Source organism: Heliangelus exortis, chromosome 10, assembly GCF_036169615.1.
Source record: "Heliangelus exortis chromosome 10, bHelExo1.hap1, whole genome shotgun sequence".
In the NCBI taxonomy this organism is placed as follows: domain Eukaryota; kingdom Metazoa; phylum Chordata; class Aves; order Apodiformes; family Trochilidae; genus Heliangelus; species Heliangelus exortis.
In genome coordinates, this window is record NC_092431.1 from 13,298,711 (window position 1) to 13,313,695 (window position 14,985).

The following is a 14,985-nucleotide window of genomic DNA, read 5'->3' on the forward strand; positions in this document are numbered from 1 at the left end:
TCCCAGGGTGCGTCGGCGGCGCTCCGCCCGGGGAGAGGGGGCGTGCGCAGCCTTCCGCGGGCTGCTGCGGGGCGGGCAGTGGGCGTTCCGCGGTGCTCGGGGAGCCCGGTGGCTGCTGCCGGGGGTCTGGCAGGGGCGGTCTGACGGAGCAGGCTGATTCGCCCTGCCGCTCCAGAGATCGTATCTCAGGCTTGCGCCGTGGGTTAGGCCCGTGGGGGTGCTGAGGCGGGCGTTACTCCTGCCGCAGCGGAGTCTGTGTCGGCGTCGATGCTTCTCGTCGGTGCCCTGCCTGCTGCCGCGGTGTCCGGTTTCGCTCGGGCAGTTGCCGTGTTTTCTGTCACTCTTGTGCTGTCCGCCCGGCTTCCCCGCTGTGTTCTCAGGTACCGCGGCCTGTTGGTGTTAAAGGTGGGCGGCGGGCAGGCCGGGCTGGCGCTGCTGAGGCTCAGGGTTTGAAGCGGTGACGCTGACGGCATTTGGCCCTGCTGAGAGGTCCCTGTTTCCCGGGGAGCAGCCACCTCCCTGCTGAGCCAAGCCTTCCTTGCCAGCTGAGGGGGGAGCTTGGCACGGGAGGTGCTGCGTACTCAGGGTGCCCCTTTTGGGTATCGTAGAAGTAAAAATCACGTTGTCCCTGAAAACTAAACTGAGGCAATTATTGTAAAATGCAGAAATGATGTGATGTTGGCCTGCATGGGGTGGTTTGTACGCTATCAGTTATGCCTGCTTCCTCCATCTCCGTTACAGATTTTATGAGCCTCAAGGGGGGTTGTAAGCTCAATTGTGTCTTGAGAATAAGGTGTGAATGGGGCAGCACACACGTCCTAAACTCTGCCCGATGCGTTCTCAGCTTCAGTGTGAAGCAGAACCTCTTCTGGATGTACCTGAAGTTTTCATAGCGTGAGTGAGGAGGTTAGAACTGTAACTGCTGTTTCTGAAGAAGGCTGGCCTGTTCTATTATCTGTAATCTAATATAGCTAATAATATTCACATCTGGGCTGAAATAACAGGGTTAATGTATGAGTTGCTTTTTTCTTATTTTTTGTCTCATTGTCATCTTACTCGGATGCTGTTAAACCCTGGGTGCATTTACTTTAATTTTGAAGGGTACTGGGCACGAGTGCAGGACTCTTGTAAAACTAAGTTGGTATGCTGATTAGGTGCCCACAGGGACATTTAATGCTTAAGCAGCCTGCCTGCTGCATTGTTCCTTGTATATGATTAATAGCTGTTCATGTTCCATGCAGTCTGGGATGACAGTTTGGGTTCATAGCTTTTTACACACACTATGATAACTTCGTATGTGTCAAGTAGAGCACTCTTCTTCTAGAAGCTGAAGGTAAAATCCACAATTTGTTGGCCAAAGCATACATTTGCATGGTGTCTGAAAGAAGCAGTAATATATTACTGAGAGCTGTTCTGTGGAAAAATCTATGGTCTGTTCCATGTCCTATATTATTACTGTGCAGATCTGGGATTAAATGCTAGGGTTAAAACCTAATGAATGAAGTGGGTTATTTTTCTTTTTCTTTCAGTATCTCACCTGCAGCCTCTTGGTCCTGTCTTCATTCTTTTAACATGTTCAAGAGTTATAATACAAAGGTCTATCACAGCAAAGCTCTCACCTCCCCATATCCAAGATCACGTATTGAGCGTAGCCATGTTCCAGAAGATAAAGTAAGCTGGCTGGTTGAGTGGAAAGATTATAATCCTGTGGAGTACACTGCAGTGTCTATTTTGGCTGGACCCAGCTGGGCTGATCCCCAGATCAAGTGAGTGGAAATTGTGGCTCTTCTCTCCTCTGAATGTGGAAGCAGGAAATACTGGGCATCTGAGTTAATAAGATCACCAGCTACGTGGCATGTGGTTCTACAGTGATATATGGAAGAACTAGAAAAGAGCTGGTTAGAGAACTGAACAGTTTGAATGATGTGTGAAGGTCTTTGACACATGATTTTACTCTGCTGGTGATTGAGGTGGGAGTAGTGTTAATTGGAATAATGTTGATTAACAGTTGTTGATGCTGTGCAAGTGCTGCTTCTCTGTGTTGGAAGCTAGGGAAAAATCTTCTAGTTCTTAAGAATTTGGAAGAACATTTTCATAATATAGTTGTTTGTTTGTGGACTGAATACAAGATGAAAAAAGAATTAATGTAGAAGTGTAGTCACTGAACTGAGCGCTCTAAAGAAACAGGACAGTTTGAATGTATGACATTCTTTTTGGTGAATGTGTGTGCTCATTTTTATTGATTCTATGAATGCATTTTCCTCTCATATTCTTGGGTAGGAGGTTGGATGCATGAATGTAATGTAGCTTGTAATAATGTGAAATGGTGATTCCTGTGTATTCATTTCTGTGTAGAAAGATGAGGTAAATGGTGCTTGAGGTTTCAGCCTTATCTTCCTTGTGTCCCGCTGTTGTGTGAACATTGCTTCTATTTGCTCTTAGTTTGGTTTAGTGTTCTGCTGATTGGAAAGCACACTACTCCTCAGACTCCCTTGGGCTGCTGATGTTGTGCCAAGGCATAGTTGGGAAAGTGTCAGGTAATGTTTTAGATGATGGTACTACTTGAAGATGCAAAATAATTTTTTAGGTATTAGTGTAACTTCCCAAATAAATTATGTGTGGAAGAAGCTAGTCAGTAGTTTGAAACCTGTGATGGTTTAAGAGGAATCGCTTTTGCCAAGGGAAATGCACTTCTGTAGGCAGGTGGCTGCTTCTCTGCCAGTTTTTCAGAGTGCACAAAGGACATTTCTGGTTTTACTGATTTTGAAAACCAGTGGTTATTATCTTGAAATGCTGATGAATCATATAGAATAAAAATGTCTGCTCTGATTTGAAGCAGCAAAATATTTTTTTTTTTTAGTTTTAGCAGTGGAAAATGTCCTTCTGCGTTCTCTAACCTTAATGAGAATACCTGTGAAACACTTTGTCTAAATGAAAATCTCAACCAGTACAATGTTGGTACATCAGAGAGGCACACCTGGGTCTGCAGATTGAGGTACAACCGTTACATCTGTACAGGTTGAGACTTTATAGCCCCCTATGGAAAAGGGACAGCCTGGAACTTAAATTCTGGTTAAAAAATGCTTGAGTGGGTGTTGCTGATCTGGTCACTGGCCTTCAAGCTTTTGTGGAGCAGAGAGATGGTGTGTTTTGTAACTTATCTCTATTAAATTATGCTTTTCCTTGTAGTGATAAAGATTTTTCTCCCAAGTTCAATGAGAGAGATGGAGAAGTGGAGAGGAGAAGTCTGAATGGCTTGTACATGGTGGAAAATGGGAGACCCCGGTGAGTGTGGGGTTTTTTTGTTTTGCATATTCACTTCATTGATGTTTTCTTAGAGCTCTTAAAGGTTTATCAGTTTTGGTCAAAGTTACATGCTAGAAAAAAATCAAGATACTTTCCTGTAGAGTACTCTTTAAACCTGCTTTTTTTAAATACTTGGAGCATATTTTGAATGTGGGGAAGTAAATATGTTTAATGTGCTGTGCCACTTATTTCAGAAATCCAGTGGGAAGAACTGGCCTCACAGGCAGAGGATTGTTAGGGCGCTGGGGACCAAACCATGCTGCTGATCCTGTTGTAACAAGGTAAGGGACAGATGCCCTGCAGTAAAGAAAAAAAAAAAAAGCATTTTGCTTTTTTGTGCTTTTTATGGGCCTTTTGTGCGTGTTACTCAATGTGTAAACCCATTCAGGTATGGGTATCTGAATCAAGAGACATGTGAATCACAGATTTCAAAGTTTCTTAGTTTTTTTCTCTGAAAAAGTGTAAGACATCACTACTAGTGATGAGCAAATGACTCTGAAATGCTAAGGAAGCAGATTTAAAAAAAAGAAACTGACACAGAAAGCATTATTAAACAGAAATACACTATAGAAAAAAATTCAGTAGCAGGCACAAAAACTAAAGGATTTGATACTGTATATGTAATATGCCAAGAGGCCATAGGTGAGGCATGTTAACCTGCAGGAATAGGGTTTTCCTATCATTGTGACTCAACTGCAAAAAACAGTGTGTTTGCTTTTGCTCTGTAAACTTTGTCTGGTATATTGCAGGAAAAGGTGGGGATAGGCTCTTTTGTCAGTTTTAATTGTGTTTTGCTAGCAGGAGCTGTGGGTACGTGCTCAATGTTTCACACAAAGCATTCAGAAAAGACTGTGTAATAAACAGGTTGCAAGCTAAGAAGTGCCATATGGAAGATGGAACCATTGTGAAAATCATTCTAGTGCATTTTACTTCTTCCCCTCTTAAAGAAAGCTGCCAGTGCTACTGATTCGTTTCCTTGAAAGTAAAAGAAACACTGTTTTTCTTGTCTTTGCGTAGATAGCTTTTTGCTTAAACTGTTGGTAGCTCTTCCTCATTTTTTTGAAGGCAGTGGTGGGTGCTTGTGGCCTTGTGCTGCTGCGTGGGTGGAGCAGAGGGCTGCAGCCTGCATGTAGGTTCCATTCTAGCAGAAAGGACCCCGGTCTTCTCATAATGGAGAAGCGGGGAGTGCGGCTCGGGAGCGCTGCAGCTGGCAGGAGGTGCTGGACATGGCTGTCAGAGGAGCTGCTGCTGTCAGCACAGCTACTGAAACGTGGCTCCTGGGCAGTTTCTGCCCTTGTGGCTGAGGACACTGAATGGGTGGAGGTGTGCGAGTACCTCCGGGTTTGCCCTCACTTGTGGTCCTGCCAGGCAGCACCCGCTGGTTGCCTCTGTGGCTGTTGTGCTGTGTTTGCCCCACACAGGTGCCAGTACGGGTGCCTTGATATTCCTCTTCCAGGGCCTTGTCCCAAGGAGGCCCAAAGCATGTTCTTGTTTGTCATTTGCTGCAGGTGGAAGAGGGATGGAAGTGGTAATAAAGTTGCTCATCCAGTTACTGGCAAAAACATCTTGCAGTTTGTAGCAATCAAGAGGAGAGACTGCGGGGAGTGGGCCATTCCAGGGGTAAGAGCTCCAGAGCCAGTATACATTTCCCCACTGGTAAGGACAAAAGGCAGTGAACTCCTGTGCACACCATAGAAGCATGCTTTGTGCTGAACTGCCTTTTGTTACAGAGCTGAGGAGAAATGCACCTTGAACTAGCTTTGCCCAGGCATGTGCTAGGATGCCTTCTGCTGTTTCTGCATTACAAGGCAGTATTTCTATTTAATTCTGACAGTGTCTTTTGCCTAGTGCAGGCAAGATTTAACCCATTGCAGATTTTGAAGGATATGTGTACTTGCTCCTTAAAACTAGGTGTAAAGTTTGTTCCATGTCCAGAGAATGATTTAGGTGAGTGTAATATACTTGGAGCCAGTCAAAGGGCAGTAATAACAAGTGGAATATGAGGGATATTCACCTTTGTTTTTTTCTCTCCCCCCTCTAAGGGGATGGTGGACCCAGGAGAGAAGATTAGTGCTACCCTGAAGCGGGAATTTGAGGAGGAGGCCTTGAACTCCTTGCAGAAATCGCCAGAGGAGAAAGCAGAGTTGGAGAAGCAACTCCACAAGCTGTTCAGAGAGGAACATTTTGTGGTGAGCTTTGAGTCCCTTGTTTACATGGCTCTTGAGCATGCAGGAAATGGAAAGGACTACTGCAAACTCTGTATATGTGTCAGAGGAAAGTAAGAAATCTTACTGATTTCACTTTGTTTATTGTGACATGACCTTGTTTTGGTTTGTTTGGGTCCTTAAGGTGTACAGAGGATACGTGGATGACCCTCGTAACACTGATAATGCCTGGATGGAGACAGAGGCTGTGAACTACCATGATGAAACTGGTGGGTATCTCCACATGTGCTCTTAGTTGTCTTTTATTCTATATGTTGGTTTGAAATTGGGATGTATGTTGGGGTGAGATTGGCAATGAAACTGAGGGAGCGTGCTAGTCACGTGTTAAGTATTGGACTAGAACTAATGGATGTGAGGATCTCTTGTCTCCTAAGATGTTCAGCCATGACAGATAGTTGTTCTCAGTTGGCTTTTGTCATTCTTGAAATAAAGACTATAGGCACTTTGCCTGAAAATTATTTATGTTATTTACGTTATTTAATGTTAGTTCTAAGCTATGGACCATGTGCCTTTGTATGGAGATTGAGCATGGGACGAGTTCTATCTTACCACCACGTGTCTTGAGTTAGTTTAATTTCACTGAGAGGCTGGTCTGTTTTTTGTGTTGTTTTTCTTTTTGTAGGTAGTGTGTGCTTTGGGAGCATTGGCTGCTGGCATTGGCTTTGGTGTTGCAATTGCCTTTGGTTACTTTGCCAAAGTGATTGTTGGACCTTATTTTACTTCTATAAATCTGTAGGACTGGCCGTACATCACTGGTTCTTAGATGGATCTGTTGTCTTGTATTCTCATCTCTAACTTTTTAAGATAAATCAATCTAGTTAGGTGTCTCTGACTTTGAGTCAGGGACTTCATACAGTGATATTTCTTCTGTGTTTTGGTAGTTGATACCAGTGGCCTCATGTCACTCGTCTTGATTTGCCAGCCTCCAGAAACAGTGAAGATATCAGTCCTCTGATCTTTGTTTCTGATACACGTCCTAATACTTTTTAAAGCATTTCTTTGATTGCAGTCTGTGAAGTCCTGGCAACAGTAAGAAACCTAGCAAAGCAATTCAGAAGTCTTTCCCCCATCCCTCCTTGAGTTAAATTTTTGATTTTGTGGACTGTAAAATTTTAATTGTTCTGTTTTTCTATAAACATACATAAGTTTCAGGATTCAGTTTATCCTGTAGAATTTTACCTGAGAAAGGAAGCAGTCAAATGTTAGCATAACAAAGAAACAAAAATTAAGTCAGAGGGATTGGCTAAACTTATGGCAGTGACTGCACATTGTCATAATTTCTCACAACTTGTTTTGCTGCTGATGGTACCTTAGGGGTGGTGACAAGGAGTTAACACCACCTCTGCCATTCAGATTTACTTTAAAATAGTGCAAGTTTGGAAAAGGTTCTGGCACAGAATCCAGTGAGCAACTTAATTGGTCTCTCTGAGAAGCAGGTGAAGGTTGCTGTCTGTGAAGGAGCCATGTAAAAGTATGGAAGTGCTCAGGTGCAAGAAGAGAAAAAGCAGAGAAGATGATGCAATAGCATGTCCTCTCTCTTGTTTTGTGAACAGGTGAGGCATTGGATAATTTGCCTCTGGAAGCAGGTGATGATGCTGGAAAAGTGAAATGGGTTGACATCAGTGAGAAGCTCAAGCTGTATGCCAATCACAGCTACTTCATTAAGCTTGTGACTGAGAGGTGGGAAGCCCACTGGACTGAGGAACCTGAGTGCCAGGAGTGATCTGAATAAAGAACTGATGGACACCAAGAAGAGAATATGTTTCAAACAAGTGACATTGTCCTTTTTCAAAGGACAGGTCAGTGAAATTGACACAAAATTCATCTGGCAAAAGCACTTGGCAGTGATAAATAGAGTTTTTTTCAGACACTTCAGATTGCTTCTTTTGATAGCTCAGCTATTATGAAATGAGTTGAATGTGGAGCTGTTACCTTGTTTTTCTTTCTTGTCTTCATTATTTTCAGCCGTTTCATAATATTTGCAGAATTGTGTGACAACTCTGAGTTTCTGACTGGTTGCAGTTCAGAGGCTTTTCACCATAGCTCTCTATTTTTGCCCTGATTTCTTGTCAGTAATATGAATCTTTTAAGGGATGTGAGACTTCTGAGATGAAAACCTGAATAATGACTTAAATTAAGTGCTGCATAATAAATTGCATTGTCTTTACTGAATTTTTTCACTTAGTGTATCTTTTCCATGATTTTCTATTTTGAGAGATGAGTATTCACATTTAATTGCTTTCTAATTTACAGTATGGATGGTATTCACATCTGAATGTTTGATAGTGTTTCTTGTCTAAAAAGATAACTGTTGGAGGATGTAACTTGATGACCGATTTTGGAAGCTGGAATATGAGGTTCCTCTCTTCCAACCATAAAAAGAATTATTGTGAAGAGAAGCCTTAGTATGTAATCTTATAAACTGGGGTGGCTTTTTACAGTTTAGGTAATGTGAGTAACTTGCAGTCAGGAGTAGACTGTTAGCCACATTCTGCCTAACTAATGAATGATTATGATTATGATTTTATGGTGGTTTTTTTTTTTTCCCTTTTGAGCTCTATCCTTTCCTCCCAATTAGCTCATTAGATCTGGAGGAGGGCTGTGTTTATACAGGGAACTCTGGGAATCTTGTACACTTACTAGTATGTTCCTTTTGAAGGAAAAAGTAATACTATGAGTTATTAAATTTGGTTTCAATCCTTGCTCACCTCTTCCTGTACATTTGATTACGTCTGTAGTCTTACTAAAACAGCATAAATGTTCTCTGTTGCAGGAGAAGCTTCCATAGACTTGTTTTATACAAAAATCTTTCTTCCTAAGAACTAGTGGTTGCTTAGGCAGAAAGGATTTTGATTGATCTGTTCTCAGCAGTCTCTCAGGATGGAGACTGGGTAGGATCTGGTAGGGCCAGATCAAGACCCCAGTGAATCTGTGGAATTCAGGATGGGCAAATGGCATAGCCAGCTTCAGGAGTTCCCATCTCTTTTTACTCATGGTCTTTGGAAACAGGATCTGTGAAATGACTTGGGTGTGGTTTTTTTCCTAACAAAAGATGGAGGCAGCTAAGAAATTTGATACTCAGCATTTAAGGCCTAAGGAGCAACAGTTGGAGACATCTGGTGTTTTCTAGGTGTGTGCAGACTGAAAATGGCAGGTTAGAATTAATAGCAGTTAATTACTTTAATGTTCAGTTAATGCATTATGCAAAGCAGGTTCCTAACAGCATAGATGGGGTTTGAAAGCATGACCACAAAAGCAGACCCTTTTTTAAGTATATGGCAAGGGAATGTGCCATCATGTCTTAGAAGGGCGACTTTACTGTAGCATGTCAAAATAGTATCATTTTTTTCTTTAATGTTACTGTTTGCCTGTGAAGTGCTTAACATAGTGCATGATACTCCAAATGAAAACAGGAGAATATAATTTCAATTTTAAAAGTACCACACTGAATGAAATAAAAAGCCCCACATTGCTTATATACCCAGTATGTTATTTCCTGGAAAGCAAACTTTCTGTAAGGAATCTTTTCAGTTCTCATCAGTCTTGTCTTAAAGCATTTTTTTTTTCTTCTTTTTTTTTTTTTTTGTCTTTACAGGCTAAGTGAACTTGGCTTTGGTTTTTTAATGTCATGTTTCCAGGAAAGCTTTCTGGTGAACAGTTTTCATTTGGAGTGTGTGATGTTAGATGGTATGCTGAATGCAGTTATGTTGTGTATCCCAGCATATTACTAATGAAGTCTTGATGCTTGCTTGTGTCCTGAAATGTGTTGGATGATTATTTAAAGTTTATAACCAAGCAAATGTGGCATTTCTTTTGTTTGTCTTTTGAAAAAGAATGTTTCTTGGGTGATGTTAGCTCGTGTATTGATGAAAGTTAGATGTGTTGGAAAGTCTTTTTTTTTTTTTTTTTCAGCCCTTTTTGTTGTGGCTCTAACTTCTCTTCAACTATGTTATTTAAATATCTAAGGATGATCTATCCCCAAGGATTGGGATATCCAGACAAGCACTCATAGCCTCTATATTCCCTCCCATGGAACCCTACCTACAGCACCACCAGCATTCAGGCTCTGGATTTGGTTTACCACCTAAAACCTCAAACGTTCGTCCCCTTGGTCACTCTCCCATTCTGCCCAATTTTGGCTCCAAAATTCCAAACGTCTGGACCTGGCTTCCAAACACAAGGAGTAACCACTGAAAACTCCTCGTAACCTCTTTTCAAGCTGAAGAAATAGATGGGTTTTGTATTATAAAAACAACTGAAGAGTTACCTCTTTGAATGCCTGTCTTTTGATCAGAAAGCAGTGTGGATTACTGCCCTCTAACTTCAAAGGTAAGTTGCACTCCTTCCCTGTCTCCTGTGGTAGTTTGACTTTCAGAAAAGGCTCTCTCAATATGCCTGATGGTCAACTGAAGCTTCCTGTAGTCTTAAGTTCCATTATACTACTGGGCAAGTCAGTTACCTCAGACTGAGCCTGATAAGCCTGCAGAGTGTCCCAGTGGCCTAGGTGTCTAAAGCCACCAGCAGTTTTCCTTGAACCTATTTGGTTACTGTGAAAAGAAGGTCAAGGAGGCCTACAAGAAAGCTGGGGAATGACTTTTTACAAGGGTGTGTAGTGACAGGACAACATGTAATGGTTTTAAACATGAAGAGGGTGGATTTTGGTCAGACATTAGAAAGAAATTCTTTCCTGTGAGGGTGGTGAGACACAAGAACAGGTTGCCCAGGGAAGATGTGGGTGCTTCACAAGACCTATGAGGAAGGGCTGAGGGAGCTGGGGTTGTTTAGTCTGGAGAAGAGGAGGCTCAGGGGAGACCTCATCATTCTCTACAACTACCTGAAAGGAGATTGGAGCCGGGGGGGGGTCAGTCTCTTCTCTCAAGTAGCTACCAGTAAGACAAAAGGGCATAGCTTAAGGGGAGGTTTAGGTTGGACATTAGGAAGAAATTCTTTCCAGAGAGGGTGATCAGGCATTGGAATAGGCTGCACAGGGAGGTGGTGGATCCTCTGTCCCTGGAAATTTTTAAGAGACTGAATGTGTCACTCAGTGCCATGGTCTGGGAACCACAGGGGCAGTGGAACAAGGGTTGGACTTGATGATCTCGGAGGTCCTTTCCAACCTGGCTGATTCTGTGTGTGATTCATCCCTGGAAATGTTCAAGGCCAGGCTGGTTGGGGCTTTGAGCAACCTTGTCTAGTAGGAGGTGTTCCTGCCCATGGTGGACATGTTGGAATTAGATCATCTCTAAGGTCCCTTCCAGCTGAAACTATTCTGTGATTCTGTGATCTTATGTTAAGTATTTTCCTGTTCAATACCAAAGTCCTCAGTTAAAAACAAATGTTAGAACTAGCGAGATTCTGTTAATTTAAGAAGAAAAGATTTGCATCCTCCCACACTGGGGCTTTTACTACTGCTATCCTGTAGAAAAAGAATGAATTTTCTTTTAGAGTAAGATATAATTCCTTCTGCTTGTATTTTTAAAAACATAAAAATTCTCAAGCACTTAGTTTTGGTTTTGATTTTTTTCTTTTCCTCTTAGAAAGCAAAGAGAACTTATTAGTATTCAATGTCTGTAATACTGTCAGCTGAAATAACTACGGAGAAGATATGTGCCCCATTGTTGGTTTTAGTGTGAGCTTGTTACTAGTACTTACAAGTTGGTTGTTTTTTTCTTCAAAGTTCAAGGAGGGCTCAATAATAAGTTGACAATTTAGAATGGTAATAACATAAGTTTATAGGTTTTTTAGGTTTATACCAAACATGAGTAATTTTAAAGCTGCTGTGATTTCCAGTTTAAGCTGTTAGCATTTCCCACACTGGATGCCTGTTTGTTTCAGTACTTACTGTGTTTGCAGCAGGAAGAACCTTGCTCAGAACACAAAAAAGCAACAGGAAATACATTTTGAGAGAGAGTCCTGTGAAGCAGTCTGAAAACAAAGGGTTACAGTGTCCTGGTTTTGGCAAAAGGAGAGATCTGGGGGGGGGGGGTATGGCTCTTCTCCATGTAGAGACTGGGAAATCAGGCAGTAGGAGCTGTTCCGAGTGAAGTGTGCCTTGTGGAGTGACCTTAACTGTCATCTCTGTACCCTACCTGCTCATGTACATGGTCAGATAATTCAGTATGCAATAAAGCTTGCTGTGCTTTTGCTTCCTGCTGCTTTGTCTGTATTTTGAGATCTTGTTAGCATTTTATTTTTCATTATTTGTGTGGGATTTCACCTCTCCATAATTTTACTCTTTCCTAACAATGCAATGCTTGTGGAAGCCTTTTTGCAGATTTTGGGTTTGTTGGGTTTTTTTTGTGGGTTTTTTTTTGGGGGGGGGGGGGGGGGATTTTGGTTTTTTTTGTTTGTTTGTTTTTTGTTGGTTTTTTGGGGTTTTTTGATTTTTTTTTTTTTTTTTTTTTTTTTGAGGTTGGCAGGAGCTTCTGGAGATTGTTTAGTCCATTCCCCAGACACAGATAGAGTCAAATAGAGTCAGCTAGAGCAAGTTGCCCAGAACTGTCTGGTCAGGTTTGGAGCATCTCTTGGGATGGAGAATCCACAACCTCTCTAGGCACCCAATGCTTTTGCTTTATGGAAACATGGAAAAAATTCTTGTTCATTCATTCTTGCAGTTGGTAGCCATACACAAAATTAATTTTTTTTAAATGATCTTCAGTCCAGGTAACATCAGAGCATCTGTATGACCTTTGGATTGCAGGTTGAACAGTTGGGATCATGCAAAGTCATCTGGCTCCAGTGATAGTGTGGTGTGACTGGCTGGTGTCTATGCATAGTTTTGAGTACTATGGCTTACATCAGAAAACCACAAGACATCATGAATCATACCTTCTTAAGACCTTTTTGACATTCTGTTTACTTCTCTGCTAATAAAGAAGCAATTTTCAAAATTTTTTTTTAATATGTGGCCCCTACTAATCCCTGGAGGATTGATACATTTGGCAGTAGAAGTGTGTGTGTGGTATAAAAAGGGATTTTCATAGTGTATTTTTTCAATGTAGACTGTAGGGTTGTGCACTTTAGTGTTGCTGGAGGAATACTTTGGTCATAATGCCTGGAGTACTGAAGCTCCTAGCTGAGAGAGAGTGTTACAAATCCAAAATTACCTTGATTTTCTTGCAGAAAATGGAACTTGTGCGTTAAAGGCACTGCTGTCTTTTGAGGCCAGCTATATACTTGCAGTCTGACAGCTGTTATATCTGACATCTGACTGCCTGCAGGTTAAGCAAAACCCATCGAAAGAGAAGCCCATAAATAAATTTTCAGTTACAGTTGTTGCTTGGTCCTACTCTTTAGTGGTTATTTTAGTATAAAAGTCTGAACTGGTCAATACAAGTTTAGATTAATACATGTGTCTGGGGAAAATCTTGTAGGATGCAATTCAGAAGTTGACATTATGTTGGATCTGTTTGAGGCCACTGGGATCAAAATCTCATCTCTGAGCTTTTTTCTGCAGCCAAGTCTGTGGGTTTAAAGCATAATACATGCTTGTTGGATCACACATGCATTTGCAGCTTAACAAGAAGGTGAGTAGAACTTAAGAATCCCAGTTGCCTGTTGTGGAGGCAATAGTGAAGATATTGGTCATAAAGCACAGGGATGAGAGGGCAGAAAGAAGAAAGTGTGCTCTTTATAGCATTTTCTACATTGGCATGTTTGTGCAGTTAGTTGTCTGGTTGGAAAGAAGGTGCTTATCCTCAATGAAGACCACTATTGATAGTGACTGTCAAAAACCAACAGCAAAACCAAACACACCACAACAACCAAAACCAGATAACAAACCCCAAGCCCCAACAAAACCCAAGGAGAAATGGAAATCATTAATCATTTCTCTAAGATAGCTATGATTCTCTTCCTGTGGAATACATGCAAGGCCATCAAGAGGAACAACATATTATCCAGCTTAAGAATGTTTTTTTGGGGGAAGCATTTAGGCAAAGCTGATCAGTATTCTGCCCCAAAGTGTCAAATTGAGGAAAGAGGACATGCAGGTTGGTGTGTCTCCTGGAATATCCCACATGTTGTCAACCTTCCAGTAGGGCTGGGAGTTATGGCTGCATCTTGGGACTTTGGTATCCTTTAATGGACCTGTCTAAAAACATCAGTTTCCATCTGCTTTTATTCACACTCAACACTAAGCATTTTAGCTGAAACAGGGAAAGTTAATAGGTCAGATAATTTTAGCCCCGTTCAAGTTGTAGCCAGTTGCACAAAGTGAACAAGCTTGTGCCAGGGCTTAGGTGTGAGCAAGGAATGGATTTGTGAGTGTACTCTCTCTATGGGCATGTGTACATGAATGTGTCTGTGTCTCAAAGGGGATCTGAGGCTTGGTAGGAATATAATTTCACTGTTGACTCTCCCTTGAAGAGAGGAAAAATACTAAGGACTAAATAGATGTTTAATTTACACTCATTGTCTAAGTGAAAACAATCAAAAGGTGAATAAAATTATGACTTAAGAATTAGCTTTCTCTTACCTACTTCACATACACAAAAAATTAAAATATTTATAAGTTAAGATAGAGTGGTAGCAATATAGTTATAGTACTGATGGGAAAACTGACTTTCATTTGGCATCATGCACATCTGCTCCTTAACACAGGTGATTCAAATATCCATGGCTGTAATCATCTTGTTGATGGTCATTGTCTACCCTGCAGAACTTGGACTGTTTAAAAGGAATATCTTCCCTGTTTTTTCCTGTGAAATTCAATTTCATTATATCTTTTTTCTAGTACTTGGTTTGAGCAGAGCAACAGGGAGTATTAACCTCAGTGGAGAACAGGTCAATCCCAATGAGTTGTCCTTGTATGAAGTATGTAAGATTGTTCTGATGTGGCTGACTCTTAACTATAGGAAGAGCAAATAAACAATAGGTTGCAATCAGGTAGGAAATATGCTATCAAAATGACTTTTTCCTTGAGGAATTTGAAGCCTCAGAGAAAGGATCTTTTTCAAGTGGAATCAGCACAGAATACACTTTTGTTCATGCAGTGTGTTGCCTGACACACCCTGCTGTGTGATGGAACAGAATGTGGAGTGGGTGATGAGTCAGGCTTACAAGAGAAACTGTCAGTGAAACTGGTTTTAGTGGGAAATACTCTTTCATTTGTCTAAAAAGCTCCTATGTTTGTAAAGGTTAGTAGTTTGATCCATTGTTTCCCAGGGCATCAGGCTGGAGCTGGACTAGGATTAGCAGCCCTTGCTTGCTCCAGAGCAAATTAGTGAGGGGCGAGTGAACTTCCACTACTGTAGCTACCAAAAGAGCATTTCTGAATCCTATTTTCTTTTCATTGGAAAGGTGACATGGTTCAGGTGAAAAGTGTTTTCTGATCTTCCTTTGCAGGAATAACATTTGAGGGTTCTTGCCTATAGCAGAGCATGCCTGGAGTGTTTTCAGTTAAGTGCTAAGAAGTTAATCAGTTTCAGCAATAATCTCATTCTGTCCTGGTTTT

The 14,985-nt window shown here is 41.5% G+C and overlaps 1 protein-coding gene across 4 annotated transcripts; it reads left to right on the plus strand.

Moving 5' to 3' along the window:
• Positions 1 to 73: 73 nt before the first annotated feature.
• On the plus strand, positions 74 to 7,703 carry NUDT9 (nudix hydrolase 9). 4 transcript variants are annotated; one of them, XM_071753620.1, is made up of 8 exons: positions 74 to 380; positions 1,608 to 1,766; positions 3,190 to 3,285; positions 3,501 to 3,587; positions 4,815 to 4,926; positions 5,349 to 5,495; positions 5,656 to 5,740; positions 7,085 to 7,703. In XM_071753620.1, the coding sequence occupies exons 1-8, from the start codon at positions 268 to 270 to the stop codon at positions 7,252 to 7,254; spliced, it is 969 nt and encodes a 322-aa protein (XP_071609721.1). In that variant the 5' UTR covers positions 74 to 267; the 3' UTR covers positions 7,255 to 7,703. The 4 variants fall into 4 exon arrangements, with proteins under 4 accessions (XP_071609721.1, XP_071609719.1, XP_071609720.1 ...); XM_071753618.1 differs by having other exon boundaries at positions 79 to 380; positions 1,530 to 1,766; XM_071753619.1 differs by lacking the exon at positions 74 to 380 and adding an exon at positions 749 to 894 and having other exon boundaries at positions 1,530 to 1,766.
• Positions 7,704 to 14,985: the final 7,282 nt, after the last annotated feature.

Excerpts from the sequence above, each read along its gene's own strand:
- NUDT9 (XM_071753618.1), top strand. The coding sequence starts at position 268 with ATGCTTCTCGTCGGTGCCCTGCCTGCTGCCGCGGTGTCCGGTTTCGCT. Across the intron at positions 1,767-3,189 it reads TGGGCTGATCCCCAGATCAA|TGATAAAGATTTTTCTCCCA; the intron begins GTGAGTGGAAAT and ends TTTTCCTTGTAG. Across the intron at positions 3,588-4,814 it reads GCTGATCCTGTTGTAACAAG|GTGGAAGAGGGATGGAAGTG; the intron begins GTAAGGGACAGA and ends CATTTGCTGCAG.